This window comes from Pteronotus mesoamericanus, unplaced genomic scaffold (assembly GCF_021234165.1).
Source record: "Pteronotus mesoamericanus isolate MK-2021 breed Mesoamerican mustached bat unplaced genomic scaffold, CSHL_Meso_final scaffold_128, whole genome shotgun sequence".
In the NCBI taxonomy this organism is placed as follows: Eukaryota; Metazoa; Chordata; class Mammalia; order Chiroptera; family Mormoopidae; genus Pteronotus; species Pteronotus mesoamericanus.
Window position 1 is genome coordinate 3,062,090 of NW_026555305.1, and position 19,569 is coordinate 3,081,658.

Consider the following 19,569-nt stretch of genomic DNA (forward strand, 5'->3'; position numbering starts at 1 on the left):
GAAGGACATGGGGCACTGTTTGCCTCTTCATGTCCTCTACTGTGCCATTGATTTTCCCCAAATTCTCACCCTTCACAGTCTTCAGTCTCCTCCCTTCACACACAAGCACTGCCTAGAATCTCAGGCAGGGCGAGGTATGGAGATCGTGGGGGCCCCCCATCTTCTCCATCTCTTTATAGGGTGGGACTCCCCCTATTGATGACCTCATTGTTTTCCTGTCCTTTCCACCCCAGCCCAGAGCTGTCCTGGGGTGGGGTCAGCTCCCTCAGTGGACATGGGGTGGGAGACCCTCACCTGGGACCAGGAGCTCCAGGGGGTCACTGGGCTGTGAGAGCAGGAAGGGGGAGGAGCTGTGGGAGCTGTAGCACCTGTAGGTCCCACTGTGGCCCGAGGTCACAGGACTGATGGTGAAGGTGGCCTCCGAGGGGGCAGCCGTGTCCTGCAGTCGAAGCTCCAAGGGAGGGTCCAGGGAGACCTCCCTGTGCAGGTGGAAGGTGTCAGCCCTGGTCTCAGATCGACACAGCAGGGTCACGTTGGCTCCCCAGGGCCCCGGGGGCCGCAGCCGGGCCGACAGGGAGGGTTTGCTGTCCATTCCTGGGGAGAGGAGGGCGGTGCTGTGCAGAGAGTTACCCCTCCTCCTAAGATGAGGGACCATGTCCTTCCCCAGGGATGCTGATTGTGACCCCTCTCAGCTCCTCAGTTCCTCTGGGTGAGCTTCTAACCTCCATGCATCTCTCTCTCATTTTGCACTCCCTCCCCTAGACCTCGGTCCCTCTCACCCTCTGCTCCAGGACCCTCACCTGGTTCCCATAACACCCCCCCCCCAGGGACTCTGGTCCACAGCCCTGGGCAGACAGGATAGGGGGCAAAGCAGGGCTCCTCACTTGCAATCACAATGTCCAGGGGGGCGCTCGGGGCCGAACATGCATAGGAGAGACTGTGTCCACCGTAGCACCTGTACCGGCCCCCATGGGTGCAGGTCACAGGGCCCAGGGGAAAGTCGGGGCTGTGCTGCCCATCGAGACACTGGGAGGGTGTGGGCCCCTCGTCCTTGGTCAGAGTGAATTTGTCAAAGCCGGGCTCCGGGTGACACTGGAGGGTCAGGCTGTCCCCAGGCAGCAGCAGGGAGCTGGCTGGGCCCAGGGGGAGGGCTCCCTGTAAATGCCTGGGGAGAAGGACCATTGGCACCCAGGGGACACACTCACCGACACTCCACCCACAAGGGCAGCAGGGAGAGTTCTCATGTGTCCCCCCTAAGCCTCATGCCTGTGGTTCTGTCTTTAATAAACCCGTGTCACTGACCCCTACGACCTCCAGAGAATTACTAGGAACAAAGTTTAGATCAGTTCTTTAGGGCACAAGAGAGAATTGGAGCCACTTGTGGGCCACCTCACCTGTGACCTCGATGTGCAGAGTGTCACTGAGCTGTGACATGGGGGAGGAGCTGGGAGAAGCAGAGCATCTGTAGGTCTCCCCATGGGAGGTGCTCACGGGGCCCACAGGGAAGACAGCCTGCCACCTCCCATCGTTGGACCTCCATTGCGATTCCGTGCATCGGGGTGGTTCAGCCCCTCCCTCCTTCAGCAGGTGGAAATTGGATATGAACTGTGAGCTGCACAAGAGGGACACGTTCGCTCCTGAGTCCCCCACCAGCCTTGAACAGGCTGAGAGGGAGGGTGCACTGTCCACTCCTGAGGGAGAAGGAGGATGTGAGTTAAAGGGGCCATCACCCCACCTTCCCCAGGTGCGGGCTGGGAGGGGTGCAGCCTCCTAAAACCACACTCTGTTCCCCTCAGCCTCTGAGGAGGAGCCCACAGTGGGGAGGGGACCAGGGTTCTCCTTACCTGTCACCACCAGGACCAGGGTCTCACTCCGCTCAGACAGGGTGTCCCCAGCACTGTAGACACACTTGTATGGCCCTGCATGGTGTGAGATCATGGGTGGAATATGGAACCCGGTCTTATTCCTGGAGGCCTGTGGGATCCTTGTAAGCCAGGGCTCAGAGCCCCTCTCTTTATACAGACCGTAGTCATCAGCCCGCAGAGACCCCTGACACCAGATGGTCACAGGGCTGCCCTTGCTGACCACGGGGCCCGGGTCAGCCCAGAGGGAGGGTCTGGGGAGGGCCTCTGAAAAGGGTTCAGACGTGCGGTGTCAGGGGGTGCCCTTCTCCCCGCACTTCCCCCAGCTGTCACTCCAAGGCCCCTCCCAGAGTGGTCACCATCATTGCAGACCCACTATGTGTCCCCAGCTGCCCAGGAGTCATTGTGCTGAAGCAGGAGGTCAGGGGGAGGACTCACCTGCCTGGACCTGGTCCCAGGGGCCCCCACACAGCCCTGGAAGGGAGTCCCCGTGAGATCATCCTTCAACCCACACGCAGAGGCTCCAGGCCTGGTTGGGGCCCCCAGCGCTGGGGTCAGACCTGGGCTGAGCCACCTCTTCTCCCCCCAAGCAGTTCTGTCCGCAGGGAGCCTCCTGAGTCCTGGGGTCCCTCGGGACCAGGACCTGGGAGGGGAGGGGACCCACCCCTCCTCTTTTTCTCAGAACTCACTGAGACAGAAGGGCAGTGAGGGTTGGGGTCGTGATGCGTCTCCCATGGTTCCCAGTGGTGCAGGTGACGTATGACGTCCACAGAGCCCAGCAGATGGATACATGAGATGTGACAAAGTCCAGGCTCTGTGGGCCAAATCAGTTTCCTCCTCAGCTGCAATCTGCCCTGTAAAGGGTGGTCGAGGGGACAGCAGGTTCTGGGACCTTTGAGACCAGGAATGAGTCTCAGCAGACCCCACACACTCTGCCTGAGCATCATGTGCCTCCCAAATCCAGAGGGTGACGCCTGCCCCAGACCGTGAGGGTAGAGGATGCCGGGCAGAACTCAGGAGCACCCAGTCTCTGTTCCAGCTCTGACTCTGCCATTCCTGGAACCCGCGTCACCATGGGCAATTCACTTCCTTTTCCTGAGACGATGTAAATGCAAATGTCCTTCCAGCCTCTCTCCATCCGGCAACCAACCGATGTTTACTGAGAAGGTGCCTGGTCCAGGCATGAGGTTCCCTGAAGGCGACCGATTCCTCCCCTGGACACATGCCGTGCTGATTGCTGACTGTTGACATCAGAGAGCACAAATCTTTAGGCACTGGATGATGTGGGTGTTGTAGTGTTAATCTGTTGAAAAGGAGAAAAACAGAGGACAAAGAATTAGAGGACATCTATCAACCTTAGTCATGCAGTGTGAGGACCTTTTGGTGAAGGAGGGACCAACACACACTAGGGGCCAGCACAGGAGGGTTAAAGGGGACCTCGACCAGGAAGAGCATAATTATTCTACAAGCTGTGAGTCACCAGGGTGTGCTGTGCCCTTGTCCCCCAGGGCCTCTGCTCCCTGCGGGGACTCCTGGGTGTGAACTTTAAAATAATGGAAACCTTTGCAGTAAAGGAACATGTGAGCAGATCGCTGCTTTGAGAAGACACCACTCTGTGGGAACAGGCTGTAGGAGTGAGGTGTGGCTGATAAACTGTGATAAAACCCCAACACTAATCGAACACCAAAGTGATGAGCTGATCAGCATTCTATGTGGTTTACAAGAATTTCTCAGGAAACCCTAACACAAATCCCATAATACAAACACATTGGAAGCCAAGTGAATAGAGGTGGAAATGTTTCTTTGTGGTTGTTTTGGTCCAGGAGGTGTGCAGAGGACTCTGCTCTGAGCAGATGGCTCAGGGGATGCCTGTGACAAGCCCAGTGTGGTCTGACCCAGGTGTGAGTCTGGGAGGGAGGTGGGCATGGGAAGGGCCTGGTGTGCAGGGAGGAGTTGGCTCTGCTTGGGATGGAGGGTGTAGCTCAGCCCGATCTGCAGCCCCAGGGACCGTCAGGTGGAGCTGCCTGGGTGTTGCTGGAGCAGGTGGGGACCTGGGGGGAGGCTTTGTGCAGGGCGGGTCTGGGACAGGTAGGTTCAGGTGCGTGAGAGTACAGCCCCTCAGCTGGGAGGGCGGGTCTGCCGGGGGCCAGAGAGGAGGCTGTCGGGGTCCCGCCAACAGGATGTCCTGGGTCTTCACCTGTGCGAGACTGAGGAGGGGAACTGGTTCGCAGAGAGGGGGGCCCCAGGTCAGAGTGGGGGTGTGTTCATCGTGTGGGGGCAGGAGAGGGAAGAGCTGAGACCCCTCCGCTCTCTGCCTGGGTGGCCTGGGAGCCAATGGGGCCGTCCCAGGACTGACCACCCCGTGGACGGCCACAGGCATGGGGCCAGGGTTACAGCAGTGTCACCTCACCCACAGTGGGATCCACCTGCCCCCCTGGCAGGGCGTGTGGTTCTGCCTGTCCCTGGCACTTCCTCTCTCTGCCTCCCTTGCATCTGTGGGCAGGAGACCTTCTCTGCAGGTCTCCCTTCCGGGCCCCTGGGGCACGTCTGCCTCCTCAGGACTCTGCTCTGGGAGGGGATAACCCGCCCTCTGACCCTGCTCACTCCACCGCCATGTGCCAGGTAAAAAAGCCCTCATTGCAGACTATTCACAGGTTTTAATCTAAGACACGGGGAAGCATTTATTGACCGTCTGTCTGAGTCAGTCACTTCCCCTCTCCCTTCTCCTCATTGCAGACAAGGCTCAGCCTCACAGTTGTTGGGAGGATCAGCAGAGCCTGAAAGTTGAAGAAGCTCCATCTGAGTCACTTCTGGGGCCTGATTAAGACACGGGCATGAGAGGCTTGTGGCAGGAAGGGCTACTGGGAAGCCACATCTGTGTCCTCCAAGCCATGAGAGGGAATCAGAAGCTCTAGGGCATCCTTGGCTGAATGACAGGTGAGCCCCGACTGAGAGGAGACAGGGACGCAGCTGCTCATCCTGTGTCCTGGCCTCAGCCCCTCTCAGGAGTGAGGGTGGGAACCCCACCAGGGGCTGAGCCCTGAGCTCTGGGCACGGAGCGCATCTCGGACCTGGTGGGGATCCTGCCTCCCATGAAGCTGCAGGGGGACGTGGGGCAACTTCTAAGGTGAAAAGGATCCACAGGAAACCATGGGGATGGGCTTGCATTTCTTTATATTGATGTAAAATTCTCATAACATAAAACTGAGCATTTAAAATTATATAACACTGAAGGTTAGTAAATCCACAATGTTGCGGCATCATTTCTATGTAGTTTCGACAGATTCGCATGATTCCAAAATAAAACATGAAGCCCTCAGTCTCTCATCTCTCCTCCTCATCAGCCCCTGACAAGCCAGTCTGACTTTTGTCTCTGTACATTTCCTTCTCCTGGACATTCCAAACAAAGTCAGTTTCAGAAAACATGATCTTTTCTGTCTGACGTCTGCCATTTAGCTGCAGAATGTTGACATTCACCCACCAGGTAGCAGGTGTCAGCACTTTGCTCTTTGTGGCTTAAAAACCACTCCTGGGCATGAAGACATCACATGTTGTTTATATGAATGGATCCAGCATGAAGGGGTGTATAGATGCGGGTCCAAAGCAGCCACATGGAGCAGCCCCACACGTCACAGGGGTGAGAACAGGACAGTCAGGGGGAGTCTGTGATGAGGAGAGGGGACAGCCCCACAGTGGGATTCAGGAGGCATCTCCATGGGAACATGGCTCATGTTTCTGGCTCCTGAACCTCGTCTGCCACATCAGCTTCCCTGCACATTCTCAGCAGACACTTTCCCCACCTGGGGTCCAGACTGCCCTTCACCTCCTCCTGGGTCATCAGATGGGCTCCATGGCTCCCCAGCTCTGAACAGTGCCCTGTCCCCTCTGTGTACATGTCCTGGCGGCAGCGTGGGCCGTCCTTTTGCTGTCCTGAGCCTGAAACAGCAGCCCCCTGAGGACCAGCAGCACCAAGCCAGGCACACCCATGCGGATGAGATTCCCCACTGTGTAGTGTTGAGGGTGGGAGGCTGAAAAATATGGGCAAAAAGGTCACGGGGGTCAGGCAGACCAAAGTCACCCCAGGATCCAGGATGTCCACCCAGGACACCTGCTTCCCTCTGGCAGGACATGGTGCTCTGCACCCAGCCCTGTGACCAAATGTTTCTCCTACTCCCCACCCCTGGGGACTGACTTGCTTTCTGATGGGCTGATGGTGTGGGCTGCCCCAGAGAATCATGAAATGAGGCTGTGAGTGAGGACTCGGGGAGACACAAGCCTTCCTGCTGGGGTCTGCGCCCTCTGATGCCCCACTTTGCACATCATAACTTTTGCATGTTCGTGTCGTGAGCCTCTACTCGGCCAGGCTCCCTGTCTCTTCCTTGGGTTATCTCAGCCTGGGATCTCCGGAGTCAGAACTTGTTCTGGGTCACATGAATAAGAGCTGTGCCCCAAGAGTTCAGCATTAGGGATGAAAATGGTCTCAATATGGAAATAAGGAAGACCTGTGTGTTCTGGGTTTAGGGGGAGGCACAGAACTCATGAGCTTATTTGCCTACAGCAGAGAGACCCCATAAACTCAACAGTGAACCCAGAATCCATGGAGGAGGATAACAATGGTTATTATATAGAATACAGAATTTTATAAATGAGTCGGGCAAATACTTAAGAGGTAAAATAAGTGAAAATCTCATTTAACACACTCAAAACATTTTGTCCACCACGGAGAAGACACAGCTGAAGATACAAGTACGAAACTGGAAGGTAACTATGAGGAAATTTTGTAAGGTGCAATACAGAGACTGGAGTTAGAAAATTAAGATACATGGAAACTAGGAAGAGAGAGGCCAATGGATATTTGGAGTTTCGAGAGAACAGTGAGGATGGTGTCTGCTCCAGATCTGGAAACAAAGGGTTGGGCGTTTTGCAGAGAAGCAGAGAGAACGTACAATGCTAGGGAGCATGACTAGAGAAATGAAATGTGTGTCTATATATTCATGACAAGTGGAAGAAGTTGTTGGGGGCTGACTTTCAAACAGAAAAACATACTAGAGATAGGGGACATACATTCATAAATTTAATTGTGAGTGAAGAATTCTATACCCCCTCGAATTATTATTAAGGTACAAAAGTCAGAGAGGAAACATCCGTAAGTATTGGGAGATGGGGGGATGTCTGACCTCTTTGTTGACTGGGCTTCCATCTAATTAGAAGGCAAAGATGAAACATGTGGGTCCTCAATGTGCCCTGAGATTCAACAATATGAAGAAGCGAAATGCCAGTCTACCTCCCAGCTTCTCCACCTCCGTCAGCTCCATTGGGGTCTGACTGGGGATCATATATTTCCATGTCACTTTTGACTTTATATTTCTCGACCTGTTATTTTTAAAAGACATGACGGAAGGTGGGGTGGAATGTATGGCAGGGGAGAGTAATGGGGGGGGGAATGGGGACAACTGTAATGGAACAGCCATAAAAAATAAGAAAAAAGTAAAACAAAACCCCCAAAATAAAAATAGAAGACATAGCGGAATACCTATGAGGCACTGTGCAATCTTTCTAGGAGCAAGGATTATCCCAGTAACGGTAAGCTCCAACTACCCATTCAGTTTGTAGTCCAGATAAGAGTATTGATAAGAAATGGCTAAATAAATAAATGGGTGTCCTGAGGTTAAGGGGAAACCACTATCTCACATACACCAGGTGTGGGCTTTGAGGAGTAAAGCCACACTCTGTTCCCTTTTGCTGTGAGGAGGAATCCACAGTGGGAAAGGGACCCAGGTCCTTTCTGTTACCTGTCACCACCTGAGATAGAGGGTCCTTCTCCTCTGAGTAGCCCTCAGAGCTGTGATATGCACCCGAATGTCACCCTGCAGTGTGAGTTCGTGGATTCGATGGAGAAATTGGTCTTGTTGCTGGAGCCCTGTGGGGCTTTCGCAGCCCAGTGTCTAAAGCCCCTCTCCTTATACAAACTGTAGAGTCATTAGCCTGCAAGGACCACCTGACACCAGAGGGTCACCGGGATCCTCTGAGCATCTGTCCAGATGGAGGATTTGGGGAGGACCCTTGGAAAAGGCATCAGACCTGACGTGTCAGGGGTGCCCTTCTCCCCTTCAGCTTCCGCAGCTGCCACTCCAGGGCCCCTCCCAGACCCACCACCAGCCACCCAGACCTGCTGTATCTGCCCCAGCTGCCAAGCAGGGTTATCAGGCTGAAGCAAAAGGCCTGGGAAGGATCCCCTTCCCGGGTCCCCTGAGTTCTGACATAGCCCCGGAAGTGTGTGTTGACATAATCCACACAACAGCGACAATGTCAATAGACATGGGTAAAAGTGCTATATGTTTATATGGTTTTAACATTTCCTTGGAAGAGGTGACTCACTAACTCTGCCTTGACTGTGTTGGGTCAGTTATGTGTGAGAATAGTGAGAACAACCACTTAAACAGCATTTAAAGATGCATGGTTACCACACCTATAGATAAATTTAAATGGGATACTAAAAGCATTCTTTAGCCCTGGCTGGTGTGGCTCAGTGGATTGAGCACTGGCCTGCAAACCAAAGGATGGCTGGTTTGATTCCCAGTCAGGGCACAGGCCTGGGTTGCAGGCCATGTCCCCAGAAAGGGGCGCATGAGAGGCAACTACACATGGATGTTTCTCTCCCTCTCTTTCTCCCTCCCTTCCCTTCTCTCTAAAAATAAATAAATAAAATCTTTTAAAAAAATTCTTTAAAGCCAATGAAGGGCTGGAAAAAGAAAAAGATGAACAAACAACCAAGGAACAAACAGAAAAATAAAATAAAAGGGTAAACTTCAATAGTAATCATATCAGTGATTACATTATATCTAGAGGGTCTAAATGCAACAGTTAACAGACAGAGATTGTAAGGCTGGTTTATTTAAAATACCAAATGACACCTTACAATATACAGCCTGTAAGAAATTCACTTGAAGTATAATGATGTAAAGAGGTTAAAAGTAAAAGAATGAACAGTGTGGCTAAACCTTGAAAACACATTGTGCTAAGTGAAATAATCCAGACACCAAAGGCCACCTGTTGTACGACTCTACTGACAGGAACAGCGCAGAATAAACAGATTCCTAGAAACAGGATGCAGAACAGAGATGAGCCAAAGCTGGCTACGAGCCGGCAGGAGGGTTACTGTTTCATCGGCGCGGAGTTTCTCTTTGAGATCATGAAAAGTTTCTGGAAAGGAGTAGTGCTGACCGTTGCCTAACATGGTGTGTAACTCAACTCTGCCGAACTGCACATTGTAATAATGGCTCAAGGGTAAATTTTGGGCTATGTCTATCTTACCACATTAACAGAACAGAAAGGTGATAAAGAAAGGTGTTTGCACCTTACAAACACTAACCAAAAGAAAATTTAAGTGGTTGTATTTATTGGCTGTCACAAATCACCACACACTTAGTGGCTTAAAACAGTAAAAATTTATTATTTTACAATTCTGAGGGGGAAAAGGTACAATCAGAGTCTTTTGTGTAAAGTCAGAGAATAAGGAGACATTTACCTCTTTTACCTTGGTCCAGACCAGAAATCTGAAATGCAATTGATCACTAGGTACTGACCATGTATCCAGTGATACTGGAAAACTCCTGTTTAATTTGAGTAATACATCTTTATGTTACTTTGAATTTTCTATGCAAACCACTGTTTAATCTCTGAGTAATACATTATTATTCTTACCCACTCCATGTTTATCATTTTGTTTTATTTAAGTGTTTTTTTTTATTACCTCTAGTGCTCTGTAAAATAGAAGAGGCCACAAGGAAAATATGGGGATCGTTCCCAGTCATCAAGAGTAGGAGTTCAAGGTCTTAACTTCAAGCATGATGTCTAATGTTGATCGTAAACATGCCATTATAAAATAAGAAATTCCATTTTATTTCTGATAAGTTCGTATTTTCATTGTGAATTGTTGGTGAATTTTATCAAAGGCTTTCTCTGCCTCTATTGAGGTGAGAATTTCTTGTTCCCTCAATGGGTTGGATGATATTGATTTCTAAATTCAATTTATTGGGGTGGTATTTGTTAATAAGATTATATAGGTTTCAGGTGTACAATTTTATGACACATCATCTGTATATTACATTGTGATTATTTTTTAAATATTTCAAGCTTCTCTACCCTTCCAAAAAAAACCCAGTGTAGTCATTATGTATTGTCCTTTTTTTATATATCACTGAATCTTATTTGTGAATATTTTTAGCGGTTTTCATCTAAGTTCACAAGAATGATTTCCGTGTGTTTTTCCATTTTGTAATCTCCTTGTAATGTTTTGGAGGCAACATTTTCCTAGGCTGATAAAATGTGTTGGAGTGTGTTTCTTCTTTTTCTACTTTCAAAATTGTGTAAGTTTGGGGGCTGTGGTTATGTGTTATAAATACAGAAGCCAAGGGATTCTCCTGAACTGAAAATGTATATGTTGCAAAATGAGAACCACTGTAGCCTTAGCCAATACCTCCTTCCTGTTACAGAGTTGCCATTTCTTTTTGTGGTTAGACCGTTTATGATCTGCTCTCTTAGCAACACTCAAAACTATGATACAGTGTTAGTAGTTACAATCACCATGCTGTACACCAGAGCCCTGGAATTTGTCAATCTTTTAACTGAAAGTTTTTATCTTTTAACCAATATCTCCTGGTATCTTCTCTCTCAACTGGTGGTAACTGACAGTCTACTCTTTGTATCATTTTGACCTTTTTCTATTCCACAGTGTTCAGTTGTCAAACAGTTTTTTAAAATTATAAAGTCAATGTATTTAATGTACACATAAGGTATAGACATGATTTATAAACAAATTTTCTATTAATTCTCATGTCTATTTAATAAATTGTTCATTGGAAGGTGTTCATTTTAACTGCATGTTCTAATACATTGGCATCAAATTGTTTATAATGTTCTGCCATCTATTTAAGGCCTGTGAGATCTATAACACTGTTCTCATAGAGGGGACATGTGCCTTCTGTCTTTGTCTCATGTCTCTTGTGCTAGACTTTATAAGTGTGATCAATGTTTTCAGAATGAAACTCTTTGGTTTTGTTGCTTTTTCTGTTTTTGTTTGTCTTCATTAGTAGCTACTCCTTATTATGTCCCTCCTTCTACCTTCATTTAGAATAATTTGCTGTTCTTTTTGTAAATTCTTTTTTATTGAATTTATCGAGGTGACATTGGTTAATAAAATTATATATATTTCAGGTGTACAATTCTACCCTACTGGATATAGTAAGTTGGGTCATTTCTTTTAGGCTTTTCTTTCTAACATATTTGCTCCAGCTTCTTGATTTTCTTATTTTGTAGGTTCGGTGTATAATATTTGTGTTATCATTAATTTAAAACATTCTCTCCTTCCTCTCAATAATCAGTTCACACATTGATTATTGATAAGCCTATTGCTTTGACTCCAAAATGTATGGATGTCAGTTATCTTTAACTGCAAAATGAGTTGAAGCTGCTGCGAGTCTGTGTCAGGTCACCAGATTGGCCGGGGTCACTGCTGAGTGTCTTGGGGGCAGCTCCTGTGCCTTCTGGGTTCCCTGCAGGCCTCCTTCCTGGGGTGTGGGGTCTGGGCCCTTCCTGGGCTAGTGGACGGCCAGAGCAGCGTACACGCTGGGCTCAGCCGGGGGCTGCTCTGATGGGGGGGAAGGGGGTGCACTGGTGTCCCGTCTGAGGCTCAGGTAGGTCAACTGGGCATAGGTCACCTCCGGTGCCTGGAACAGGGGACAGTGAGAGGGTGAGACGTGGCTGGGGCTGGGGAAGCCTGGGGCCTGGAGAGGGTGGGACTTACCTGACTGTCTGTCTGTCTGTCCTTTTCTGCTTCTCTGCTCTTCCTGTCCAGCAATTCCTCTGACAGCGGGGAAGAAGAGGGGGCCATTCCCTGCCTGAGCCTTGATCTTGAGCGGTTCACCTGGGCATATGTCACACCCTGGGGGTCGTCACGGGGCCTGTTCTGCTGCAGAGAGACAGTGAGACAGAGACGGCATGTCCTCAATCCCACTGTTGAATCCTCCCGTCAAGCATCCACATGGGGTCAGAGTGAGGATTTAAACTTCAGGTCAGATGAGGTCACTGTCCTGATGGAATCTGCAGGGGCTTCCTGAGCCTTGGGGCATCTGGGGCGTCTGTGGTTCTGACTCGTAACCTAACCCACTGTGTCTGCTCATCTGGCTCCACCCACTCGGCCCCTCTGGCTGAAGCGCACGTCCTGCCTCAGGACCTTTGCACCTGCTGTGTCCTCTGCTCTCCCCCCTCACCACGCACTCCACCCCCTGCTCTTGCTTTATTCTCCTTCACAGCAGCTGGCCCTCCTGACGCCATCACCTGTGTGCAGGTGTCTCCCTCGCCCACAGGTGGGCTGGACGAGTGTGGGGACAGGCTGCTCGGGGCGGCACCGCGGCCCCTACATGGAGCCGGTGCCCAGGGAGTCCCCGTCACGGCGGCTGCGTGACTGAGTGAAGGGGCCCTGGGGCCTGGGGTGAGTCACTCATTCAGACCTGGGGCTGCCCAAGGTCAGACAGGGGACAAGGGGCCAGCCCAGGGGACCCCCCAGGAGGGGCCATGAGGTCCCAGGAAAGGGAGGAGCGAGTCACAGCAGGACGGCCTGGTGCCCAGAAGGAGAGGTCAGTGTGGACGCTGCTGAGAACCAGGGGAGGGGAGGACAGGGGAGGGACCATTGGAGTGAACTGGGCAACAGGAAGGTCCTTGGAGGCCTGGACAGGGGCAGGGGTCTCACCCGAGGGTCCAGCTCCACGCCCTCCCCAGGCTGTGGGTCCTTCATGGCAGCATCTGCTGGGACAGAATGGGGTGTCTCCTGGCAGGGTCCCCGGGACCTCAGGGCTGCAGACCCACTGTCCCCCAGACAGGCTGCTTGTCTAGGGCTGAAGGTCAGTCAGTGTGGATTTCAGTCCCTCTCCCCCCTGACCCCACAGCCTCCCAGGATGTCCCCTCTCCTATCACTTCCCGAAATCCCTGTGTCCCCATAACCCAGGGCAGTTGTCCCTTCCTCTCATGGAGGGGCCCTTCCTGAGCGTCTGCAGCTGGGCGGGAGTATAGACATGAGCCTCTTTCTGGGCTGGTCAAGTGGGGCAGTCTCACCCTTGGAGGATAGGGACCCCTCTATGTGTGTTTACAGAGAAAAGAAGGAAACTTTAGCACATGCTTGTACGTATGTTTCATGTTTCATGAGATTGAAAATGATGAAAAATTACCTTACATTTGTACATTTGTGCTGACATTGAGTGCTTTCTTTCAAGAATTTTTGATTTGAGATTCGGGAGAAATCTGTTGCTCAGCTGACCTTCCCCACCTATTTGATTTCCCTGCGGCAGGTGCTCTGAGCCCCTCTCTCCTGTGGCCCAGGTCACCCTGTCCCCTACTCACCCGACATCCTGCCTTTGCTCTGACTCTGGTGTCGGAGGAAGAGGAAGAGGAGGAAGGCAACCAGCAGGGCGAGGGCCACCGAGACCCCTATCAGCACCTTCCAGTACCACTGCAGACCCTGGGCTGCAATGACATCATGAATGAACCAAGATGCCCTTTCATGAGCCCCTACTGTGTGCGAGGCACATGCTGGGGCCTGTGGTTCATCTCCTCTAACCTCACAGCCCCCCTGCACCAGAGATCGCTGACCCACCGCCCAGTCCCCGGGGGCTCAGAGAGGTGAGCCGCGTGCCCCAGGGCCCCCAGCCTGGCCGGGGCAGGGCAGGGACCGGACCCCGGACGTGGGTTCCCTGTGCTGTCCCCATGCTGCCCCCTGGGGACACCAGGTCCGAGCTCTGGGCTCCTCCTCTGCAGGGGCCTGTCCTGTCCCATCCGGAGCTGAGGGTCCTGCCTTATGACCTGTCCCCCAGCCCAGCAGGGACACAGGAGGGACAGGGGTGTGGGGTGAACCCTGACAAACCCTTGGGAAGTTAGAGTTGGGCTGAGGTACTGCCTTCCTGAGCTCTGTGAGGCCCCTTATGTCACCTACTGTCACTGCAGGCCTGTGAGCAGGAGGGGACCAGGGATGAACAGACATGAACCCAACACTCAGAGAAGAGAAGGGACTGTGGGTCCCACAGCGGGAGCAGCAGAGCTGGAGTCAGTCCTGGCTCCCTCCTCTGAGCTGAGCACCTGAGCTGAGGAAAGGACCAGAGTGTCCCAAACCCATGTATTCCCTGCCCCTTCCTGTACAGGGTCACTGTCACTGCCACAGAGGGGGACAGTCCCCATAAGATCACATCCTAGGGGCCTCCCTGTGAGGATCCTCTCCCAGGAGTTTAGAGCCAGAGCTGAAAGGAATCTAAGCTCTGGGCCAAGAGTCTCTCCATTTACACTTGGAGACACTAAGGCACAGAGAGGTGGACGGCAAGTCCAAGTCAGAGCCTCCAGAGGAGTCTGAACTTGCAGGGACCCAGCCCCTGTCCCCGTGGACACACCCACCACCTCCCCACGGAGTCACTCACCGATCTGCTGGCTTGACACTGTGGTGGAGAGGGGCTGATCCTCAGAGCCTCCTGGGAATCAGCATGGGGGTGAGAGTTAGGGGCTGCCTTCTCCCCAGTTGAGCCCAGCTGACTCTTCCCCAGCCCCAGCCCCAGCCCCAACATGTCCCTCAGCCATGACCACCCCCCTATCACCTGCCTGCCTCAGAGCCCTGGTGGTCCTGTGGCTGCCTGACTCCGAGCCTCTGGGGCACAAGCCCATTCCTGAGTGTCTGGGGGACATGAGACCCCTCGATGGACCCAAAAACTCCCCTGGGCTGCTCTGTGCTCCCTCTGAGCAGGGTTCTCAGGGACTCACAAGCTGTGGGGGTGGGCCCTGTGGTTGAGGGTCTGGGGCTTTCAGAGGGTCTTGGGAATGAGGACAGAAGGGGATGAGGGTCTTGGATGAATATTGGAGTCTGCAGGTCACCAGACTCTTCTGTATCTGCTCTGTGGCTGCCAAGAAAACCCCTCTGCCCACCCACCTCCTTCCTAAGACAGGTGAGTGAGAGGGGCAGACAGGGGCAGCAGGGCCTCTGAGGGACACATGTCTTTTGATGACCATCCCTAGGGCACCAGCATTCCCCTCTCAGCCCATAACATTTCTGTGGAGCGGACTTGAGTTAAAAACAAAGTAAGACAGAGGCCTCACCTGAGACCAGGAGCTCCAGGGGGTCACTGGGCTGTGACAGCAGGTAGGGGCTGCTGTGGCTTACGCTGTAGCACCTGTAGGTGCCCCCGTGGGCAGAGGTCACAGGCCCCATGGAGAACTCTGCCTGGTGCTGCTGAGCTTGGGGCTGTGATCTGCGACGCAGGGGGGTATCAGCTCTCCCCTCCTTCGACAAAAGGAAAGTGTCCCTCATGGTCCATAACTGACACAAAAGGGTCACATTCTCTCCTGAGGCCACCATGGGGCCCGGCTGCACCGAGAGGGAGGGTCTGTCAGGGAGCCATCCTAGAGAGAGGGGGATGGGTGAGGGGCTGCTGCCCACCCTGTTCTGACTTGAGAGTCACCAGGTCCCTTTCTGAGGACCCTCCTCTCTGCCTCTCTTTTCTCTGTGTCTCTCCCTCCCCTCCCATCTCCTGCCTCTCTGCCTCTCCCTCCCTGGGGACCCCATGCCCCTTGTCCTGGCCATCGCCACCCCAGCATGGCCTGACCAGACTCTGGGCCCCTGACTGAACCCGCTAGCTCCTCACCTGCCACCAGGATGTCCAGAGGGTCACTGGGAGCTGACCATTCGGTCGAGAGGCTGCGTCCCCCGTAGCACCTGTACCGGCCCCCATGGAAGCCATCCACACTGTCCAGGGGAAAGTCGGCCGGAGAGAGCCCCGTCTGGAGCTGCAGGACAGTGCTCTGGGGGGGGTCCTGAGTCCCCTCCTTGAACAGAGCGAACCTGTCATAGCCGAGGTCCGAGCGGCACTGGAGGGTCAGGCTCTGTCCAGTGGCCACGATGGGGCCCTGCTGGGTCAGGAGAGAGGGCTTCCCTGAGCCTCCTGCAGGGACCAGAGGTGAGTGACAGGGGCTGCCCCTCCCATGGACCCTCCCCCAGCCTGGCCCCAAGTCCCACTGTCTCTCTCCGTGTCTCTGGCCCAGGAGCCCCTGTGCGCCCCCAACCCCACTTCTCACATAGGCTCCCCTCCCAGGAAAGGTCCACAAACTGATCTGGTTCATAAATACCAAGAGGGTCAAAAAGAGACTTTTTACCTGGCACCAGGAGCTCCAGGACATCACTGGGCTGTGAACACACTTGGGGTCTGTCCCTGTAACAGCCATAGCATCTGAACCTCCACCTGTGGCTGGGGGTCACGGGGCCCACAGGGAACAGGGCCTGGGACTGCCCACTGGGGTGTGGCTGTGAGTCCAGCATCCAGGAGAGCCTGCGTTCTCCTTCCTTAGTGAGAATGAACCTGTCCAAGCCTTCCTGTGAGCCACACTGGAGGGTCACATTCCCTCCTGAGGTCACGACAGGGCTGGGCAGGGCTGAGAGGCTGGGTTTGTAGTGTAACCCTAGGAGAAGCAGGCAAGGGTTAAATGGGGCTCAGCCTCCCTCATGTCCCCCAGGGCTGGGCTGTGACGGGGAGATACCCTGAGAGCATCCCCCTCCCTGAGGGCAGAGCCTCGGACTGGGACCCCTGAGTGTCCCCTCACCTATCACCACCAGCTCCAGGGGGTCACTGCATTCTGACCAGCCAGTGTGACTGTGATAGTAACAGCGATATCTCCCTGCATAGTTCTCTGCCATGTATGTGATGGAGAACTTGGCCTTGTACCCTGGATCGAAGGGCTTCTGTGTGTCCCAAAACGATGAGGTTCCCTCTTTATACAGGCGGAACTCCTGGGCCTGGACAGTCCCCTGACACCAGAGGGTCACTGGACTCCCCCAGGGGATCACAGGGCCTGGCTCAGCCCAGAGGGTGGGTTTCAGGAGGGCCCCTGGAAGGAATCAGAGTCTGGGTCACAGGAGATTCTCTACTCCAAGTTCCCAGCTCTCAGTCCCAAATTTCCACGAAGCCCCACACCCATTAACATGGAAGTGCTGCCCAGGACGTGGCCCCTTGTCCCCATGAATGATGACACCTAGGACCGCTGGCGACAGACTCACCTGCCTGCACTGGGGTCCTCAGGCTCACGCTCAGCCCTGCAAGAGAGTCTCCGTGACAGATTTGCCCTGAGTCCTGAGCAAAGCTCTGCTCCCTGGGAGCCCTTGAGCCTTGGGTCCTCACCGAACAGGGCTTCCCCTCCCCCCTCACATCTCACCGAGGCAGAGCAGGGCCGTGAGAGTGGCGGGCATGGCGTCTCCTCTCTGTCTTGGCTGTGCCGACACAGGGAACCACGGTGCCCTGAGGATGGACAGACACCCAGGGCGTGGCCCCTCGGAGGTTCCTCCTCTTCCTGACCACGGGGTTGTTATATCAGCCTGGCTGTCATTTCCTCAGCGCTGAGGCTCGGCTCCCAGCAGACTTCTGCAGGCTTTCTAAGCCCATCTGGGGGCCCATTTGACCCATAAACTGCTGTCTCACTGGCATGAACGCCTTTGCCAGTGGATGGACCCCAGGCATCCATACATATTTCTGAAGTATTTCCAATGTGCCCCACCCAGATATGCATCACTAAATATCAGAGATTTCACTCTATGCTTCCAAATCTCAGATTAGCAAAAACAAAGCAAAACTCCATCACCACCTCCAAAAATGAGAGAGGGACAGAGAGCAAGAGACAGAGAGAGGGGTGGGGGGAGAAAGGTGTATTAGTTATTTTTGCTGCCAAGACAAATCACCACAAATGAGTGGTTAAAGCAGCACAGACTTAACACCTCACAGCTCTGGAGGTCAGACTGCATCCCTTTGTCTTGCAGTCTTCACTGCTGCCTGTATCCTGGGCCTCCTCATCCTTCCCTCTTCACAGGCGGTGGTCCCATCACGCTATCCACTGCTTTCCCTGGCCCATCACCCCAGCTATCCTTCCACCCACCTCTTTCACTCCCGAGGACCTTGCGATGGCATTGGGCCCACCTGGGTCACCCTGGACTCTCCCATCTCACCATCCTCAACAAAAGTCTGTGTGTGTTCTGCTAGGGGAACTGCCTGGGACTCCAAAAGTTTCTTCCACCGACTCAGTCCCCGTGGGTTTTCTCAGCCAGAGGTTGTGGGGACTTATCTCACTGGCACTAGAACTCTGGGCTAGGGGGACCAGGCTGTGGCTGGGGCTCCTCCCTCCAAAGAAATCCCTCCAAATACTTGTCCACCACACATGGGTGAGGGACCAGCTGCTCCTACCAGTCTGGAAGGATGTGGTGTCTGTAATTCCGTAGTTGTCAGACGTCCATTCAACTTGATTTCTGACAGTTCTGAGGGAAGGTTGTTCTATAATTCCGTTGTAATTTTGATGTGGTTGTGCGAGGAGGTGAGTGGTGTTTCCCTATGCCACCATCTTGACCGGCAGTCCTTCAGAGACGTCTTTAGCCGCATCTCAGACACACCACTTCAGTTTAGTGAGGACAGAGCGCTGGGCCTGTCCTGGTAGAGGTGTGCTCATACCAACATTGATCCCACGCTGGGCATTTCATGCCTGATGGCGACGTGGCCAAGACAGTCTTTACTACAGGCCAGGGACAAGCCAGATGCAGTTTCAGAAACGAGAGTAGTTCTGTTCGGAAATGCATAGTGCGGCCACAATGCATTAAATGTCTGTGTTGTAATTCAGCAGTAGTTCCCCACTGGGACACGTTACAATGACCTCATCTACCACAATGATCCAAACACCACAGGACCCCCTGAGTCACCCAGGACAGCTTCTCCGCAGCCTGGACCTGGTGCACACACATCTCTTGCTCTTGCCCCACTGGGCAGAGGTGATGTGCCCAAGGAGGAATATGTTGTCTCCTAATTCCCAAGAAGGTGGATCAGGACTTGGGGTTACTCCTCATTTGTAAGAGGGTACGATGGAGCAGGGAGTGTTCGTCATGGATGGGATATCTCAACATGCCTTAGGTGAAGCAGAAGCACCAGTTGAATCCACCACCTGACATGCAAGATCCCACAGCTGGTCTTCAAGGACCATTTGACTTCTGCATGAGCCCACCTCACGTGGGGGAGCCACGTGGGGATGCGGATGGCGCCGTGGTCCCTGTGTCTCTCAGGTCCTTGGTGGTGGCCTGAATCCATGTGGTCCTCCTGGGGGTGCAGAATTGCTTTCGCTTCACCATGATGGTATGAAAGGGCATATCCAGGGCCTTCCGCCCGGCCTTGCCGCCATCATATCTCCTACTGCACAACTGTGTGGCTCAAATGTCTGCACCATTCGACAATCGCAGAGCTAGGGAAAGAGCCGCAGCACGGGTACAGGGACCCAAGCCATCTCCTTTCGTCACCTCACCACCTTAAGGTTCCACTTGGGCAGATGTCAGTTGCCTGATGGCTTCTAGAAGTAATTGATTATTTAACGCAATGGCACGGTCAATGATGAACATTTTATAAGGAAAAGAATCTGCTGGAGGCCACAGGGTATTATTTTAACAATAAAGATGGTGATGACGATATTTTTAAGTGATGGGAGACACAACGACAAGAAAATGGAGAGCCACACACAGATTGGTGACGCCCTCCATTCTCAGCATCCAAGGTACTTTTCAGAACGTGAATGTGCTTGAGGCTCAGTACAAGGACCTTTGTCCTCTGGTGAAACAGGTTCTTGTAGTGAACTCCACGTCCCCAGGTGTCCTACTGAG

At 53.1% G+C, this 19,569-nt stretch overlaps 2 protein-coding genes across 2 annotated transcripts; both read right to left on the minus strand.

The window, feature by feature from the left end:
- Nucleotides 1–265: 265 nt before the first annotated feature.
- On the minus strand, nt 266–7,177 carry LOC129082471 (leukocyte immunoglobulin-like receptor subfamily A member 6). The gene is given in 8 exon segments (XM_054588165.1): nt 266–594; nt 885–1,130; nt 1,133–1,165; nt 1,395–1,691; nt 1,845–2,129; nt 2,301–2,336; nt 5,756–5,890; nt 7,147–7,177. Coding segments are annotated over 8 exon segments (1,392 nt in total).
- A 4,284-nt stretch (nt 7,178–11,461) lies between these two features.
- Nucleotides 11,462–17,142, minus strand: LOC129082616 (leukocyte immunoglobulin-like receptor subfamily A member 6). The gene is made up of 10 exons (XM_054588346.1): nt 17,100–17,142; nt 16,945–16,980; nt 16,491–16,775; nt 16,047–16,349; nt 15,539–15,835; nt 14,994–15,296; nt 13,260–13,382; nt 12,613–12,665; nt 11,626–11,832; nt 11,462–11,590 (listed from the first exon to the last, which is right to left on the minus strand). The coding sequence occupies exons 1-10, from the start codon at nt 17,131–17,133 to the stop codon at nt 11,462–11,464; spliced, it is 1,770 nt and encodes a 589-aa protein (XP_054444321.1). The 5' UTR covers nt 17,134–17,142.
- Between the last annotated feature and the right edge of the window lie 2,427 nt (nt 17,143–19,569).

What these genes read in the sequence shown, in the direction of transcription:
- LOC129082616 (XM_054588346.1), bottom strand. Translation starts at nt 17,133, where the DNA reads ATGCCCGCCACTCTCACGGCCCTGCTCTGCCTCG. An exon ending in CCTGGAGCTGGTGGTGATAG is followed by an intron (nt 16,350 to 16,490) that starts GTGAGGGGACAC and finishes TGCTTCTCCTAG; the next exon opens with GGTTACACTACAAACCCAGC. An exon ending in TCTGGACATCCTGGTGGCAG is followed by an intron (nt 15,297 to 15,538) that starts GTGAGGAGCTAG and finishes CCCTCTCTCTAG; the next exon opens with GATGGCTCCCTGACAGACCC.